This window comes from Gopherus flavomarginatus, chromosome 9, assembly GCF_025201925.1.
Source record: "Gopherus flavomarginatus isolate rGopFla2 chromosome 9, rGopFla2.mat.asm, whole genome shotgun sequence".
In the NCBI taxonomy this organism is placed as follows: Eukaryota; Metazoa; Chordata; order Testudines; family Testudinidae; genus Gopherus; species Gopherus flavomarginatus.
The window spans coordinates 3,106,594-3,125,637 of NC_066625.1; the positions used below are offsets into that span (position 1 = coordinate 3,106,594).

General features: G+C 47.5%; 1 protein-coding gene across 5 annotated transcripts in view; it reads right to left on the reverse strand.

Moving 5' to 3' along the window:
- Nucleotides 1-2,855: 2,855 nt before the first annotated feature.
- The window catches only part of GRID2IP (Grid2 interacting protein), a 110,400-nt gene continuing 94,211 nt past the window's right edge, over nt 2,856-19,044 (reverse strand). For 3 of the 5 annotated variants that reach the window (XM_050968553.1, XM_050968552.1, XM_050968556.1), the window contains 9 exons: nt 17,834-17,921; nt 16,339-16,428; nt 14,882-15,078; nt 13,512-13,667; nt 10,450-10,536; nt 8,739-8,868; nt 6,590-6,708; nt 5,947-6,111; nt 2,856-5,148 (listed from right to left, as the gene is read on the reverse strand). In XM_050968553.1, coding sequence (XP_050824510.1) covers nt 5,077-5,148; nt 5,947-6,111; nt 6,590-6,708; nt 8,739-8,868; nt 10,450-10,536; nt 13,512-13,667; nt 14,882-15,078; nt 16,339-16,428; nt 17,834-17,921 — 1,104 coding nt within the window. In that variant the 3' untranslated portion in view covers nt 2,856-5,076. The remainder of the gene's footprint in view (nt 5,149-5,946; nt 6,112-6,589; nt 6,709-8,738; nt 8,869-10,449; nt 10,537-13,511; nt 13,668-14,881; nt 15,079-16,338; nt 16,429-17,833; nt 17,922-19,044) is intronic. The other 2 variants (XM_050968555.1, XM_050968554.1) reach the window with 1 other exon arrangement.

A 19,044-nucleotide genomic window follows, 5' to 3' on the forward strand; every position in this document is an offset into this window, starting at 1 on the left:
AAAAAGCAGGAGGAAAAATCCATCTCCCCTTCACCCCACAATCTTGGGCCAGGGTGAGTGCTCAGAACACAAATCCAAAATCCAGATATTAACCTCTCATCTGGATCCCAATCTGAATCTAGATTTGCCTTCTGTTTTAGGCATAATCTCTGACAGAAATATATTAAAATAAATAAATCACTAATGTCAAATAATACATGGATTAAAAATGTTAAAGAGGGACCTGGACTCTCCAAAGCGCTGACATGCTGCAGCAGGCGGCGCTATACAACCCTGTGAAATAGATACTGTTGCTGGCCTCTGGCCAGGCAGGCCCCAAGCATTGCTGTGTATGCTGTTCTCAGCCAGAAGGTCCCAGGGCACTACATGATGTCAGAGAACATGTTTGATTCAGAAATATCCCCTGCTTTCAGTGTTATTCAAAACACTAGTATTAACCCATTCACGTACTTAGCCGAGCAGGATCCACTTCCTGAGGCTGTGGGTTGAAGTCAGGATTTTAAAGTGTTCCATTCTTTTAGACTATGTTTTACTGGCCTTTTAGCAGGCACGATCTCTGTTCCACTTTGACACTGTGGTGACCATCATCACCTGGGAGGATGAGAGCTCCTGGGATCCCAACTGCCTCCCACAGCGTGGCCTTGAAGAGTGGGAAAGCACTTCCCACCGAGATAGATCTGACGAAGCTTCACAGGACTCTAGGGAACCCATCTCATCCGTCTGTTTCACTTGTTCATTGACTGGCTAATTGAACCAGTGTTGCCAACTCTGGTGATACTACTGCAAGTCTCTCTGTATTTGATCTTTCTCTTAAACCCCTGAGCTGGACCCAGGAGATGGGAAGAGAATCTCAGCTTTCATTTTTATAAAAGGGTAAGTCCTCACCCTCCCAGTTGTGAAGAAAGGCTTGGAAATGTGACTCGAGCGAATCCCAAAGGCTTAGAAATCAGAAGACAAAGAAAAAGCTAGTGATTTTGTCCCGTCACATGATTTTGAGGGGCCTGACTCATAGTTAGCAATATTTTAATTGCATTTCCTGGGATTCAATATCTGTGATTTGATAGAATCGTGTCTGTAACCAGTGACAGGCAGATCCTCAGAAAGTTCAGACCTCAGCAGCCAGATCCTTCTGCCAGACTCCTGCACCTGCACAGCTGAACCTAGGCTGATTTTCAGCCCTTCCAGGTTGGAGCTGGGCCAGACAATGCTTTGAGTACAGTCATTTCCTCCGGGATTTCTCTTCAATTTCCTTCACAGCATCCACAGCCATGATATCTGAACCCCTATCTCTGTGCATGGGATGCCAGGAAGTGCAGGGACTCTGAATCCCTTTAAAGGTAGCTAGAGAAGAGGTTCAGGTTTGGTCACAGATGCTGGTCGGGTGTCATTTTATCCCAGCTACCCTTTCCACTGGGTCTCGACTGAATCAGACTTGTCTCTGCTGTGACTCCTCTAAGGCTATTCAGTTTTTTCTAGAGAGTTTCCTTTTTTTGCTGCAGGAAACAGAGAAAACCCAACACATGCCAAGGTCTGAAATCGAACCTCAGCTTAGCTGGGGATGATTCTGTTCTTGGTGCAAGAGGGAGACAACATCCTTGAGCTGACCCAGGCACGGGAGGAGCCAGGCCGACAAAGTGTCTGACACTGATCAGGAGACTGACTGCTTTGTGCCTTTCCTTACAAGTGGCGCACCGCCACAAAACAGTCCAGGCACAAACTGTTAATGATTAACTGCACAGGGCTGCAGGGGCAGCTCTCAAATGATACTTTTTTTTCCAGAGTGTTCGAGGTTATCACCAAAGAATCAACTGATCTCAAGAGCATGTGACTTAAGTTATGCTGAGGTACAAGAACCAATTTCAGCCTGTGTCAGATAATAGCTGCAGTGGTGGCTTTAGGTCAGCATATTCAATGGCACTCAGTAGCTCACCTCAGCTGCACATGTTCTCATTAATTAAGGGAACTTTTGAAAGGGCTGCTCGGTATTTAACTGTGGTGAGTGGGCCCTTCTAGAAAGTGCCGCTGCCTCGGAATCGCCTGCTGGAATGCCGGAGGCGTGTGTGAGGCAGGCTGGGGCACTCACTCAGCTGTCTGACTCAGGTTCTGGAGGAGCCAGTCTGCTCACCTAACAGTTGTGCAGGGCTCAGAGAGTTAGGAAGGAGATACATTTATTTTACATGTACGAGGCTGAGGGCTTGCCCAGTGAATAGATTTTATCTGTGGCATTTTGTAAAACTCTTTCAAACTCAGTGTACACTTTAGGCCTATGCTGAGGCCTCATTGTGAGATTAAACCATTATATATATGCAAAGAGCAAAAAGCCACAGTGCCTACCAGCCACCACTATGGGAAATCTGGGAAATCACTCACATGGTTTATTTCCTGCTAATGCAAATGAAGCAATTGCCACAGGAGAGAAATCCCCTAGGGAACATGGGCTCAACCTGCTCCAATTGCCTTTGAGAGGATTGCAATTCTCTGGCTCGTGCGCAAACTAAATATTCACTGCTGAGCAATGTAACATTGCAGCAGTATTTTAAACCGAAACACTCTCACCTCACTCCCCACCCTACTCTGAGTACGGATTCACAGGAAGCCTCCCACGGAGATAATTATCCCTTCTGTTCTACTGCTGCTATTGAGATGGTTAAACAAGTTAAACCTTTCCCTAACTGGGGCAATGATCTCTCAAGGGAATAAGAAGGGCATATAAAATATTCAGTCTTAAGATGTGCAGTTATAAAAGCTGCCAACCACAGAAATACACCCTCTTTATAAGGCTATTGTGGAAAACCAGGGTGTGTTATAGATTTTACCTATAATGGACTCAAATGCAGTTAGGAGGCAGACCGCAGTAGCTTTATTTTGGGGACAGCACAAAGGTTTTGGGTAAAGACTGAATTGTGACTATACACATAGTCCTATTATCAAATAAAATAACCATATCTCAGAAGTTCTGGTTCTCTGAAAATTTTCACATAAAAATACCATCTGGAAACAAAGCGATTAGAGTTTTAGCTATTTTGTCAAGTTACAACAGGTAGCAAAGTCTATGTACAGCATTTTCATTAATGACAGTTTCAAAATAACCTCAAACAGTTTAAATACATAATATGTGCTTAAAAAAAGATCACCTATACACAGTATGCAGCATCTGAAACACAGAATGGAGACAAATATGCATTGTCCTATCATAAATCAAGGAGAAAAAACACGGCTCTGATAATGCAATGCTTGGGCAGCTGATAATACAATGCTAAAAGCTACCTGGCTCTTAAAGCTGTAAAAACTAAAAACACTTGTGGAAATATACATCACTTTCTACAGCAGGGAGTTTTAAAAAGTACTGAAAACAAAGGATTTGATGCACATAAGGTCTCCTGTAAATAATGCACCAGTTGGTGATTCTCTACTCTCCACACAGGCTGTGAGAGAACCTCTTGCTCTGGCATCAAGTGAGGAGAAGCATTTGGATAAGAAATGTTACCTAAACTCCAGGTGTTGCTGGAGTGTTTCAAGGAGCAGGATGTTAGAGCACATCAGAGTTGAAAGGCAATGACTGCTTTTTGCACAAAATAATGCCCAACAATGTGAATGCACTGATGCTTCTTGCTGTAAGGATCTTAGCAAGCTGTATCACCTGGAGGCACATGCAGACCACAAAAGTCTAGAAGAGCATTAATCCCAGAAGGATATCTCAGATATCATTAAATTTACCTACACAATAATCAGAGGCTGCCAGAGCAATGGAGCATGGTGTGTACAGTTCTGCCGTTCACAGAATACACTTGGCATGAAGGATCGATTGAATCCTACATTATGTCAGATGTTACCGCAGAACTACAGGCCCTCAGTAAATGATTGAAAGGTACAGCACATACTTGGTTTCCTGCTGGGCTCTCTGGCTAGCCTCAGAAGCTACAATGCAGGACTTTAGCTGCTTGAAGGAATCCCACTGATTGCTAGACTTTTAGAAAGCCAAGGGTTTTATACTTTCTACGGAGGCTTCAAGATGCTCAGTGAACTGTGTCTCCTGGCAAGTCCATGTAGATCTGGTGAGGAAGATGTTAATTTTCCAGTAAACTTTCCAGACCCATCAGTCAATGCCACACACCTAAGCAAATAGGACACAGCCAGGTAGGAATTTCAGGATTGTCCCACTGCATAAAGCAACTGGATGGAATCATATTGGTCCCACATTTGGGGACAAAGTGGATACACCATGCACAATTCTGGGAGGTAATTTCCTGACATCATCACTGACCTTTCCCTGCTGAAGTCCAGGATTAAAGACTGAGCCAAACCCTGAAGCGCCCTGCCTCAGCCAATGCGGGGTCAGTGGTAGTTCTGACTGGGTAAGAGCTCTGGAAAAATTAAGTGCTGGCTGGTGGGTTTGAAGGCGCTGCAGGGACTCTGAGGAGGAATTCAACTTGACTCATCAGCGGTTCCTCCCAAGGTTCCCGGAGAGCACGCTCCAGTGGCAGCTCCATCACCAATTCAAGGGGTTTGGTATGTGCTGCCTTCTGTGCCCAACCAGCTCTTCTCATTGGGAAGGGGGCGGGCCCTGGCCCTGCTCTCCCTCTGACGCCTTGGGAGCAGTGCCTGTGTCCCATAGCGGAAGAGTGCTGAGCCCTTGTTACGTGGGGAGAAGAAAACGCTTTGTGCACCCACAACAGAGTCCTGGGCAGGGATCCCAGGATTTGCTACTGCCGACATGCACAGATTCTGAAAAATGTAAGGGGGTTTCTACATCCTGGTGGGTCTGCAAACCTGATTCAACAATGCACTGGAAATCTAGGGCACTAAACGTAAGATCCTGTAGTTAGGACTAACACAGAAAATGTTTTTCTTAACTCTATAACCCTGCCCCACCCCTACATCCATCCTAGGACCCATCCATGGTGCCTTTTCACAGAAGTTATTCCTACAGTGTCCAGATTACCACCAAATAAGCCCCTTTGCCTTGGTCCATGGTTCTGATTGGTGCTAACATGACAGCAGCATATTTACAACCAACAGGAACCAACTGCACTTTGTTGGCAATAAAGTATTGCACCGAATGTCATCACAAGCCCATCACCAGGCAAGGGGCGAGGTCATCCTGGGACTGCGCTGGCTTTCACAGGCCTGTACGTCACTGAGCGCCCGCTACAGGGAGAGAAGGAAACAAAACAAGATGTGTCATCAGGGAAAGCCAGCTCTCCATGGACAAGAAGAACGCTTCAGACTCGCAGAAACACACAGGATTGAGCTCTGCCCTCAAAACTGCTCCATGCAAATTCTACACAAGTCAAAGAGTGGTGAGCATGAGTGGCTGAGGGCAGTGAATCTGGTTGCAGGGAGGGTGCCAAGTAGAGAGAGGATCAGGCCTATGCCCAACTTTCCTCTTCTACAGCAAGTTTAGTACAGGTGCAGGGGACTGCACTGAGCCTCTGAGACTGGAGTCCTCTCTTCTTCCACAGAATTAGTACAGCATGTGCTGTGCAAAGGCAGGTTTCCTCTGACAGTGCCCTGCGGGAGTGCTTCAGGACTGCCCTGGGAAGACTGTCTCTGTGCCCTTTCCATCCTTCGCCTTCTGCTGGGCCCATTGGCAACGGGTGCCAGTTAATGCCAAGTCTGTTGTGGAACTCGCTGTCCCTATGCTCAGACTCAAGCCCGTGATCAGTGCCCTTCACATGGTAACTGCAATTGCTTCACTTTCCATCTGGTCAATATTTGGCCTGGTGACCTAGAGCTGAAAGGCCCTAAAGTATCATCCAAGTCTCCTGAGCCATCCAATTCCTGACTTGCTTTTCTTTAAAGATTTGGATTTTACTCACATTCAGAGCCAAATATTGAGTTAAAGCTAAACTAAGCCCCACTAGCAGGTGATGCAGCAAAACCCATCCCGGGCCTTTACGGTGAGACCCCACCCATGTCTGCTGGCTCTATAGCAATGCAACTCACCTCAAACTTGCTCATGAACTCAGCAAAAATGCCAAAAAAAGATTCAGATGTGGTCACTTTGGAGTCTTCTCCAAAAAAGGACAGCACTTTGCTGAATTCCTCCATGGCCTTATGCTGCAGGTCATCCAGAGATTTTATAGTGGGATGGGCACTCTCCAGGAAAGACTGAGAGGAGTGGTTTAAGGGAAAACTACACCATATTGTGGCACGATCCTGAACAGATGTTGCTTAGAAAAGGGTGGGTTTTCATCTACAGCCCAACAAAAGGTCCCCTGCAACATGAGCACAGCAACTGTGGGCTGATAAACTAGTTAAAAAGAAACCCCCACACAAAAGAGAGTTTGTTTTGCACAGGCAACGTCTCTGCATCCATCTCCTACAACACAGGGAGAGACAACACCAACAGCCTTCTGCCCACAGGGGAGTGGCTTCCCCCATGATAAATCTGCAAAGGCATGAACACTGGCAGCCTCACCGTGGCTCCATTGGGAACTCTCTCACCTCTGGGTCATAAAGGTGGAGTCCATACCATGCTCTTCATCAAATGGTGCTTCCTTACTAGATGGTTAGAATGCTTAACAAACACCGGGATAAAGAAAGCAGATAGCGATGTTTGTGATTTGCCTCTTTTACGGAAGGATACATTCATCACAATAGCAAATTTGTCCTCCTCAGCAGCTGGCATGTTGTGGCAAGCAGTCTCTATTTCACTGATGGTAGTTTGAAGGTCGTTGAGATCAGCTGTTAATGTTCTCTGATTGACTGAATAAGGAGGAGAGTTTAAAACAAAGTCATTAAGATAGTTCTGAGTCAGTGCTGGATGCTGCTAAACCAAGAGCAGGAAAGTGAGATCCATAGGTCAAAAGCACACCCGGGGCTTTACAATGTGGTCTACAGCTGCCCTCATCTTTAATGCAGAGGTTCTTCTTGTGGATGTACATGTTCCAGCATATGCTGCTCCCTCTTGACCTGAGTGACCAAGCTGCATTGCATTCTGGGTGAAGCCAGACCTCCAGGTGGGGACAGAGACATTCTTACTGACCTGTACCAGGTGAGTGAGCTAGCTATTAGCCCAGAAAGAACTGGTGATTGTCAGGAGGGGACATGCAGAGAACACTGGAGAGAAACTGGGTCTTGCCAAGTGCAAGAGGCCTGGGGGGTTCAACGGCAAAGGAGGAAGGGTAGTTATGGCTAAATGAGTACTTTGACGTGGGAGGGGAATTTAGTGAGTTTAGCCACAAAATGAATGGATGGAAGGAAGGATATTGACTGTTAAGGGGGGTGGGGGGGGAGCACAAGCTGGGGAGAAAGAATTAGTAATAAAGGCAGAGAATTATTTTAAGAAAAGCTAGGTCAAGTGAGAGCACTGGGCAGGAATATTACAGGTGCAAACAGGCTAAGAGAAGAAAATTAAAATCTAGGGGCCTGAATCTCCTGTCTCTTACACTACTCCAGTTTTACGCAAGTGCAACTCCACTGATTTTGACTGAGTTACTTCCAAATATCAAGGAGAGAGAAGAGACTTAGGCCTCAGGTATGATATTCAGCATGTACATACTGCATGTTGGGCCACCACTGACACATGTGCATGACAAGCCAAAGGACCATGAGACCTTTCAATTATAACTCAGCAACACGTGCTGCTTCCACTTGTGTGATGCCTGCAGTTGGAATGGGAACTCCTTGGAGCAGGGTGTGGGGCGGCTCTGCATGTCGCTAAGGCACACAGCACAGAAACATTATTCTAAACAATCAAAGTGCTGGGATCTGTAATCATCACAGCCACCTTTGTCACACCTGCACGCCCAGGAGCATGGGGCCCGAAGATCAGGTGTGGCTGTCAGGTCCCCAGCTTGGCTATGATATGGCCCACAAGAGGCCTGTGTTTGAGATGCTTGTGAGCTCAGTACTGCTGCACCGGACTTGTCCAGACATCTAGTCCTGACAGCGTGATGCCGATGAGCCATGAGAATGTCTGTGAATATTCAGTATAACACCTGGGGCCTCATCTTCGCTGCTAAAAAGGTATGTTTTTCACCACAGGGTAACTAACATATGAACAATCCTGAGGTAAGAACACTGTCCAAGGCACTTGGTTTTACCATGAAGTACATTAGGGCAGGTCAGCACTAAAGGGTCTGGCTTAAAACCAGCAAAACCAAAGAAGATGCAAGGTCAATCACAACTACCACTGTATGGAACATCTCCTTTGGGGTCTAGTGATTGCTGCACTGCCCAGTGGGCAGAGTCTGGGCTGAGTTCAAATACACACCCCAGAGTTGGAACACTTCCCCCAAGGTATCTGAACTCCAAGCCTCCTGAGGCTGCTAAGCTGGGCTGGAAATCTCACAAGAGCAGGCTCCCTTCTAAGATCTCCAATACTTCCATCGGGCCAGAAACACCAGGGGCAGAACCTTCCTTATGGTATTATGGTATTTCTCCTCCACTGCTCACCAGGACGTGGATGGGCCGAAGCGCAGCATAAGGAGTAACTAGTATTAAAATGGGAACAAATGTTTTCAAAACACAAGAATGGACCATCTCTAAAAGGAACCTAACTAAAACCCCAGATCCAGATACTTCCATGCTTTATGGCTCCAGCCCATTGCTAGTTCTTATTTATCCAGGCTACTTTCCCTGTCTCTATTTGTGTCAAACTACTGCAGTTCATAGGCTATGCCTAATGGTGGCATGGAACCAAGAGGGGGGCACAGAGAGGCAAGGGGCAGGGGAGTCCTTCATCGGTCCTATATCAGGACAGGTTTCTCTGAGAATGCTACTTGTTTATTTACCTTTGGCAGCGAGCGGCACTGTAGGAAGGTCCTTGGCAAAACCTAGAAGTTCTGGGAAATGTTGGCTAAGCGATTTGGCAAGAATGTGCAGGAAAGTAGATTTCCCATCAACGGTCTTGGTTGTGTTCAGCTAGAACAAAGCAAAACAGGTAAGGAGCTTCCTATACGGGAGGGTGGGTTTTTCACTGACCATTCAGCCTACATGTGCAGTTTCCAAAATACTGCCAGAAACATTCACACGCCTCTGCTGGGATCACTCTGCACTCACGTTCACAGGAGCTCCCACCAGCAGCAGATGCAGTGGCACGTTACGGATTAATGTTTAAAAGTGGTGTTTAATGTTAACACAGTATGTTAAATCCAGATTAGTGAAATGGAGAAAATAGATGAAAAGTTTCCCCATGTTGGGGACAATGTTCCCTCTAATTTTTCCCACCCATGTGTAGATTGAATTTGGTTATATGCACCAATATGGAGGTGATGTGTGACACATCACCCTCATATAGGTGCACCTAACAAAATTCATGTGTGGGGGGGATGTAAGGCCAAGGGGTTCAGAATGTGCGAGAGGGCTCAGGGCTGGGGCAGAGAGTTGGGGTGCAGGGGTTTGAAGGCTCCGGCTGGGGGTGCGGGCTCTGGGGTGGGGCCAGGCAGAGCCGCCCAGAGGATTCAGGGGGACTGGGGTCTTTGGCAGTGGGGGGCCCCTGCCACTGAATTGCCACCGAAGACCTGGCACTTCGGCGGTGGGTCCCGGGGTGGAAGGACCCCCCCGCTGCCGAATTGCCGCTGAAGACCCAGAGTGGAAGAAGCTCCAGGGGCCCGGGCCCCACGAGAGTTTTCTAGGGCACCCGGAGCAAGTGAAGGACCCTGCTCCAGGGGCCCTGAAAAACTCTCATGGGGCCCCTGCAGGGCCCGGGGCAAATTGCCCCACTTGCCCCCCCCCCCCGAGTGGCCCTGGGGCTAGGGATGAGGGGCTCAGGGCTGGGGCAGAGGGTTGGGCTGCAAGGGTTGGGCTGCAAGATGGAGGCCCTGTGAGTCTACCTTTGCCTCTGCAGCATTCTCTCTTTATGCCCCCTAGGTCACCAGCACACTTGAGCTGCATGAGGGCACAGACAGACACTCAGATACTACAGTGATAGTTGTGGTATAAGAACCTATACAGAATAGCAGGCCTTCTCCCAGGAGATGTCCATGATGCCACCACAGCACCATTATTTGCTCCTACCAACCTAGAAACTGAGTGTGAGTCTGAGACCCCCCACAGGGAAGCCCACTGTGTCACCACCAGGGCCAGCTCCAGGCACCAGCGTAGCAAGCAGGTGCCTGGGGCGGCCAATGAAGGGGGTGGTGAGGGTGTGACATGTCTGGCCATTGGGCGGCAATTCGGCAGCGAGGCCGTCACCCCCTCTCCGAGTGAAGGACCTGCCACCGAACTGCCGCTGATTGCGACTTTTTGTGTGTGTGTGTGCTTGAGGCGGCAAAAACGCTAGAGCCGGCCCTGGTCACCACTGGCCCAGGCCTGCTTTATAACCCCTGCCTTGGTATCCCCACCCTGCCACTGACCTGCTCCCTTCAAGGGGCCCTGAAATGGCCACTGCACTCTGAAGCTGTCTTTGGCAATACATCCAGTACCCTGGTCCCTACCCAAGCTCTCAGAATTCATCAGCATGAGAACAGCATGTGCAATGAGGACTGTTCCCGTTCATCTTACCTCAGTGAGGAAGTTGATTTTAAAGCCTGTCGTTTTATTGGTCTTGGGCTGCCCGTTGTTCAAATAGTTCCCCATTGCCAGCACAAACTGCAAAGAGAACCTCCATGAGTGATCAGTCACCGAACCCTGCGCTGCTACGCTCCCTCCCTCCCTCCCCGCTTCCCTTCCCACTGTGCCTTGTGTCAGCTCCAGCCCAGCATATCAGGAACCCAGCAGGGAAGCTAGTTTTGGTGCAGCACCTGGATCACCGATAGAGAGCACCACTGCAGGATAAGCTGAGAAAACAAGCTTATTTCTGTGCCAGATCAGGACCTGATGTGCTTGCTTGGAAAGTTATGAAGGGAAACTGCAGTGATTCATTACAAGGCATTAGACGGACGAATAAATGTTAAGGGCAAAATTCTGCCTGCTCTTTTGTGAATGGACAGTCAGTCTCTTCTTCACCCTGGCTCACCTGCACAGGAGCCAGGCACAGTCCAGGCAGAGCACTCTCTTGAGCTCTAGGCCCCGAGACTACCAACAGGCCAGCAGCATCCCAGCCCCACGGGGATGTGGCCAGTAAGCTGGGGTGTGGCAGTAGGTGCTGGGAGGAATGTGTGCTGCTCCTTTCAAAGACAAGTATAAGATGCACTACACAGCAGGCTCAGCACCATCAATGCTCTCAATCAGCTCTGGAAACTCTTCCAACTCCAGATCTTTTCCTTCCCTAATGAGGGCTACAAAACATACCACGTTGGCCATCTCCAGCATTAGCTATCTCTGAGTAATGACTGTCAGGTATCAGAGGGGGAGCCATGTTAGTCTGGATCTGTAAAAAGCAGTGGCACCTTATAGACTAATAGAAGTATTGGAGCATAAGCTTTCGTGGGTGAATACCCACCTCGTCAGACTGTGCGATCATTTCAACCAAACAGTCTTCAGATATGTAAAAGATGATTATACAGAGGATGGTGATCAATTGTTCTCCATGTCAGGCTGGATATTAGGAAAGAACTTTCTAACTCTAAAGATAGTTAAGCACTAGAACAGGGTGGCTAGGGAGGTCGTAGAATCCCTGTCATTGGAGGTTTTAAGAACAGGCTAGACAAATACCTGCCAAGGATGGTTTAGTCCTGCCTCAGCACAGGAGGAATGGACTAGATGATCTCTCAAGATCCCTTCCAGACAGATATTTCTCTGATTCTATGAATCAAGACATATGGCAAAAGGGTCATTTCCCCACCACATACATAACTCAGCTGAACTAATTCTGAGGCTGTGTCAGCTGTGGGCTGAGACAAAGTATGGAAAATGTTAGCCTAAAAAGCAACAGGGAGAGAAAGTTCTGAGTAACTGGGAAGGGAGGAAGGTGGGGAGGTAGAATGGAAACTGGAACATACCATTAACTACAGTGGCTGCTTCAAGCACATGCTATCATATTTACTAAAAATGAATTCTCTATGCAGTTTGTGGGAATACTCATCACTGCTTTAGTAGGTCTGTAAGAGCAAATAGTGTCTCTCTCTGCAAAACCTACCACTGGAGTTCCCAGCAGGTGTTCCAGTTTGATGGTCTAGAGACCAAGGTGGGTTATGCAGTTCCTACGTGAATATACAGGAACTAAGGAGACTTTCAAAGCCATTTGGGGGTCTGTTATTTGCCCATGTTTGGTTACTGACTTGGAGGGGGCTTGCGCAGTCAGAGAGCTCAGTGGGAGTTACAGACAGAGGATTTTTCCTGCAAGATCTGCAATCCCACCTGAAGTTCAAATGGGAACTAATGGCCTGATCCATCGCATCTCACTGGCCAGGAGGCAGCTTCTTGCGTGATAGTTAATGATGTATTTGACCACTAACTCTGTACAGGCATGCATACAGGATAGATTGACTTTGGCTTGCAACTCGAGGAAGTAAACAGAGTCTCCTTTATCTTCTGCAGCAGTCTCCCTTTCAGGATCAGTGTTTTGGGTATGTAGACCCTGCCCTGGGATCTGTAAGCCTGTTGTATAGGGAGCTGCCCTGTTGATCCAATAGCAAAGTGCCCATGCTCTTTGCTGCAGAAGGCCACAGGGCTTGAATGCCTCTCTTTGTTTACACATGGAGATCTTTGAGGAGTGAATTCTTTACATGTAACCCTTTCTCCAGAGCCATGCTTTCCCTTCCTTTCTGTCCCTCTGACCCTTCACAGTGGGGCTGGGCAGTTTTGGAAATAGGCTAGGACCCCCAGGCCTGAGCCTTCAATAAAGTGCTCTCGATGGCTTTCATTAGAAAAGGCCCCTCACAGTCACTGGAAGATGATTCAAGACCTGTCATGAGAAGAAGCCGGAGGAGCTAAAGGAAAGTGAGGGATCCCCTTGTCACGAGAGCTAGAGCCCACCCCTGGAGCTGTGTGAATTTCTCATATCTACAAGTTAATCTGCAGCCAGCTACTGGCTCCAGAAGGCTAACTAGGTGTGATTTGGGTTGCTGTGACAAGGTCATTAAGAGGATTAAACATTAATTTGGAAATGTCCTTTGTCACCTCGTGTTGTGTTTGTTTTACCAGTTTCCTCTAAAGCATGCAACTGATAGCAAAGGGCAAATCTACAAGCCCTCCGCTCAGTGGATCGGTCAGGAAGGCAGGGGTAGGATGCTGCAGTCCAGGGCCAAGCTAGAAGCAAGGGAAGAAGGATTTTTTCCATCTGGCAAAAAATCTTTGGCTAGCTAGGACTTCACATTTGTCACTGTGCTGCACAGCATGGCCCCTCAGACGTTCACAGCGACTGCTAGAGTAGAGCCCACATCCTCCTGCTCCAAAGCCCAAGGTCCTGGCCACTTGAGCTAAAGGAGAATCTCTTAGGCTTTGTAAACCCACATGCAGCCAACCATTCTGCTGCAGAGTTAACGTGCAGCCAGCTGTCAATTCTACCGGAGCCCAGGGTTGGTCCTTGATGGAACAAACCAATAGCCTGGATTGGATCAGCGTGTGCATTAACTCTCTCCCAGCCCTTACACCAGCTGGCACAGACTGTGCATGCTTTGCTGAGTGGTGGATGCTGGATGCCCCCCAATGGCTATTACTGGCAATGAGGTTTGTTCTCTGACCTCTAAGATCTTAGCCAGTTTCTTGCTGCTTTTCAGCTCCAGGGAAGCCTTGCAGATACACTCATAGCTGGCTTTGATCTCCTCTGCCTTCTCCTGCAGGGTGGTCTTACAGTAAAGGCTGCGTAGCCGGGTTTTATATTCTGGTACTGATAACATCTGAGAAAAAAGGGAGCAACAAATTACTGGGGTCACCCTTGATTAACTCCCTTCCCTCTCAGTTAACATACAGTGTTCCCTTTAATGCAGAATTTCCCTCTACTGTGAAACAGCGCTTGCCGGCCCTCTCTCAGGTATCATTGGGTAGCAACTGTGGGTAGTTTCTGATGTTTTTATCAGCAATCGCTTTCAACTCACTGCCACAGACTGGGTTTAATGCCAGTATCCACCAGAGAGTCTGTCACTAGGAAGAAATTCGCAGCTGGGCAAAACTACACAATCAAAGCTCAAGCTGAGTTGGTTGGTAGCACTGATTTGTCACAATTCCCATCCATTTATTGAGTGGTAACCAGATGGCAAGGGAGATTTGGGAGACCCAAGTGGCAAAGCCTGAGGTCGATACACTTTACTTTGGTACCTGAATGCAGGGCAGTTCACAATGCCTGGCCACATATTTATATGTCATCAGCAAAACCAAAACTCAAGAGTAGATCTGGCTATTCCACTGAATACACCTCTGCCCCCTGCCCCCCACCCCAATAGTGCTGTGCATCCAATACTAACAAGCAGATCACAGAATTCTAAAAATCCTTTCCTCTTGGCATGGTGTTCCTGGGCTGTAAGCTTGAAAGCTGGTCAGCACATTGCATTATTTCCCTAAAAAAAGGAGCCAGCTCGATGAAACCTACTAACCATTAAGAAGAAATGCAACCCTGGATTCTGGAACTTCCTCCCTGACTCACTTCCACCCTCCCCTCATTAAACCAGTTCTTTTAAACACCCTCCTGCCAAGAGGCCTCTAAGCTGTGAGTCTTGTCTCAAAAAAAACACTGGCAAATTAGACCAGAGAAAAGCTACAATTAAAACCAAATCCAGTTAATAATCCCAGAGGTGCCAAGATGTGAGCTAATCCTCCTTGCTCAACCACTGGATTCCCAGGTGCTTCACCTCCCTCCCCGGGGTCTGCATAATGTGGGTTTAGGCTGGAGGCTCTACAAGGTAGAGACCCATGAGTGTAAAGGGCTCAGCACACTCTTGGTGCTACAGTTTTATACCTGATAACACCTGTAGCTATTTGATTTGATGCAGGTTAGTATGAAACAATATGCAATTATTCTCCTACAGCTGGCTGAACTGGCTGGATTTTCAGCAGGACCATCCCAATGACACTGCAGCACCCATGCCTTCCCCATGCCCAACCACATGGCAGTTACCTGCAGGACAAACTGGTCTGGCTCACTCAGCTTGCTGGGATTGTCCTGGTAGTTCTGGTACTGCTGGACCTCCTCTGCGTCAGGTGCATACAGCAGGAGCTGCTTGATGTGAGAGGACTCCAGGCGATCGCTCTCCATTGTCATGAGAATTTGGCGCAGCTCGATGTGTGAGAGCTTGAGGTGGGCTATCAGGATGGCTGGGGAGGAGGAGGAAGGACATCAGCTCAGGCACAGGGAGGAAGCAGACTCCAAAGGCTGGTACATTCTATATGAATTTTAGTGTCAGGGAAAGCTGCTGGGTGGACACCCCAAAGGGAAGCTCCATAGGGGCAGGAGGGCAGCCTCTTTGCCTCTCCGCTGAGACTATTGGCAAGAGGGCCACCTGAGGAGCTGTTTTGTGATGTGGACACCTGCCCAACAGGAACTGGGCCGGGACAGTTACATCTTTTCACCCAAGCCACCAAACTGCCATCACATGGTAAGAACTTTCAGCCACTACCCCGATGGTCTGGATCAGAAGATGCGATCCAGAGGTAGGAGACTCCATTCCCGTTCCCGCCCCCTTTATGCAAAGTGTGTTTGGAATATGGCTCATTTACATATATCCAAGCGGAAGCAATGCAGGGGATTAGCCTGGGTGACAGAGCAGAAGCCTTCATGCATGTCAGGGTCTAGTCTCCCCATGGCGCTCCCCTAGGATTAATGAGATTCAGGTGCATGATAAAGTCAGATACCTAATGGTAACATTCTGCCTTGTCCTGCGTAGTGCACAGGGGATGGAGGACACATGAAGCCTTTTTCTCCTCTGCACCTCACTGCATTCCCATACAGGAGCCAGGCAGAATGGTGATCTGTCGCCCTACTGAATGCTAGGCAGCAGGGCCAGGCTAAGTGTCCACTCGCATTCCTTGGATTCAAGGGAAAGTGGCCAAGTTGTCTGGGGTCACAGTCAGGCTCTCCCCACTCCATGCGCCTGCTTGTGCCTCATCCAGAGGCAGGCACTGGGGCAATGCACACCGATCCTTACTGAAGCAGTTGTAAAGATCAGCCGAGTGTGCTACCCTCAGGTGCTTCTGGCCATGTTCTGCAGTGTCCTCTGTTTTGCACCTCCTCCCCGCCTGCCACTCTCCACAATGCAGGGAGAAAAGACTCATTCCTGGGGCTGCCCCATTATCTGGAGTGCTATCCACCCCACTCCATGCCAGTGAGTCACATCCCATCTTTATAGTTCTCCTTCAAGCTTGTTAGCTTAGGCTGACTCTCTCTGCTAGCCTACAAAGGACACTGTATTGCAGTGGTCTCTATTGTCCTGTACTGACCACTGTACCCAGGCAAACTGGGATGTACCTATTTATCTTTGCTCTCTTTTTACCTTTCCAGCTCTCTATACTGCCAGGTACTGCCGTTCCATCTCAGGACCTGTTTAGGGTTTTGCTTCCACTCTGACATTTACTTACATGTGTTGTAGGCCTTTTTGTGAGACAAAATTTCAACCACGTCTTTCTTTTTAAAGGATTCAGACAACAGAGTTGGCTCTGGAAGAGAAACTGAAAGATTTAATCAGATGTAAGGATGGGCTCAGCTAACTCCAGCACAGAGGAAATTGCGCTGAAAACAGTGAGATAATGAATGAGAGTGAGGAGACATGATGCTTTGGGCACAGGAATGGCTCCGGGAATCCTTGAATTCTGTAATTCAAAGATCTCCTGAATGAAAGACTCATGCTGAGCTGAAAAAGGTAAAACAAGAGGTGAGATATACAGAAAAATCCCAGATTGTTCCAGAAACTTAACTGGGTGAGTTAGTACCACCTCACCCTGCCAAAAAGCCTCCCAGACTAGCACCCTCAAATGACCCTCCAAAACCACTATGTTCCCATATCAGATTTACTACGTGAGCACAGAAATCCCACTCTGGTTTTATTCTTCTCAATTCAAGTGAGCCACAGACTGCCTTTCTAATGGTTAGTCATCACTTCCTCCCACACCCAGGAGAGCAAGGAGAAGTTACCCATCCACCTTCCCCCAGGAGACAGACAGGTTATCACATCCCCATGCCCCACAAGAGATAGACCTGACCTTCCCCCACACTCTTTTTTCAGTTATGGAACGGATTTTCATTCATCAAAGGCTGCTCTGCTAGGAAGGCAGACCAGGACTCCTAAGCTCATGCTTAGAGCTCCACCTGGAGTTCTTTCTAGCCCATTCAGTGTGTGATTTGCACCCACAGACTTGGCCATTTCATAGACTATCAGGGTTGGAAGGGACCTCAGGAGGTCATCTAGTCCAACCCCCTGCTCAAAGCAGGACCAATCCCCAGACAGATTTTTACTCCTGTTCCCTAAATGGCCCCCTCAATGATTGAACTCACAACCTTGGGTCTAGCAGCCCAATGCTCAAACCACTGAGCTATCCCTCCCCGTGGCATGTGCCAATATCCTAATATGCAGAGAACTGTAGTAATTGTGTACAATATTTAGATACAAAGTTATGTGTTTTTGGTGCAGGTTCAAGCTGCTGGTATTTGAAAACCAGGCTCTTAATGATAAGGAAAAGAGGTTTTTGCATGTCAGCTTTCCCACGTAGGGCAGGAAGCTGAGATATAGCTGCATGAGAACCAGTAAGTGAAACTGAACATAGAAAGGGAAACTGTCCAGCTGAGTTTCACAGCCCCACTTGACTGAAATGCAGACAATAAACAAATAGCATCACTGGAGAAAATTATGGGAGATTTAAAAATAATCTCCACTTTAATAATCTGAGATGTTATTTAGTACTATGTGGAAGAATTATTGGTAGACCACTATATATGACTTCTGTGTTGACAGTGTCCCTGGAAATAGGCATTATCTCACTAATTACTTAGTTCTTGCACCATAAAGTGTTCCCTATCTGTTCTGTGTCAGCTTTGGGTTCTAGTGGCAGCATGGCTGTTCATAAGTGGTTTACTTACTTGCAGGCTTTTGAGTTCCAAAATGAAGCTCCAGGTCAAGGTATTTGACCATATCACTCAGTTTGTCATAATCTGAGTCTTCTCCAAGCTGCAGGAGGAGGAATACAGTCAGTAAGACCCTGTCCCAGGAGGAGATATCCATGCTGCACATCCCCATTCTGCGCTGCATTCCCACTCCAAAAGCCCTAAACTATGCAGCCCCAGAATGCCTAGAGGCAGATGCATTTTTTGTGGCATTTTCCTTATAACTGGGGTTTGCCCACTACAAAGCCATTGCAGACACTGGAGTCTATGGGATCATGAATTTCTCTCTTACAATGTCCTGGAACGGAGGTATTTTTTATATCAGAGTCAGACTACATCCCACGGGATCATTCTCTGTTCAGAAGAAAGAAAAGAACCTGGTGATTCAATCCTCCAGCATTGCTGCTAGCAGACAGTCCCATTGGAGTTAACTTAGCAGGTTGTATGACATTTAAATTAAAAACAATAACTCTTCAGCATGTTTCTTTGGCAAATATTATTTCACTAACGCATATGATGGGTATTACAGAAATCTCAAGGGCCTTTTGCATCCAAAAAAATCACTAAGCAGAAATATTTCATTCCCAGCCTTCCCCCCGCCCCCCCCAAAAAAAAAAAGAGGAGTGAGAAACAAATGCACAGGCAGAGTACTCCAAGTTAATTCACTGAATGAAATCACTGGGGGAATTAGGGATCCACATGAGAGACTGCTCAGTTGTTAATTTCTACATTTTCTAATGCTGTTTAGGGAAGAAAGTACATCGCTTGAAATTCAAGTCTCACTGAACTCAGCTTTTTCCAAATCAGTTCAAAACAACTCAAATTCACCTCAATCAAGTCAAATCCTATAATTTTAGCTGAGATAAGGAGCTGAGTTCTGTGTCACCACCAGGGGGCGAATCACAGCCTGTCTGGCACAGGTCAATAACACTGTCTAATAAACATCACTTCTGGTTCTAGCCTCTCCTCCATCTCTCTGGTTATAATGCATCCATCCCTGTGATACCTGGGTACCATTCTTCTGCTTTCCAGCATGTTCACAATTTTAGCCCACCCCTGTGGATAAAACTGCAATTTCCTATGCCTGGTGATTGATGACAGCTCCTGCTCCCATTGACCAAGCCACATGGAGATAAAGGAATGTTCCGCCGAGTGCTGCTCAGGCAGATCTTATTGGATACGTTTCC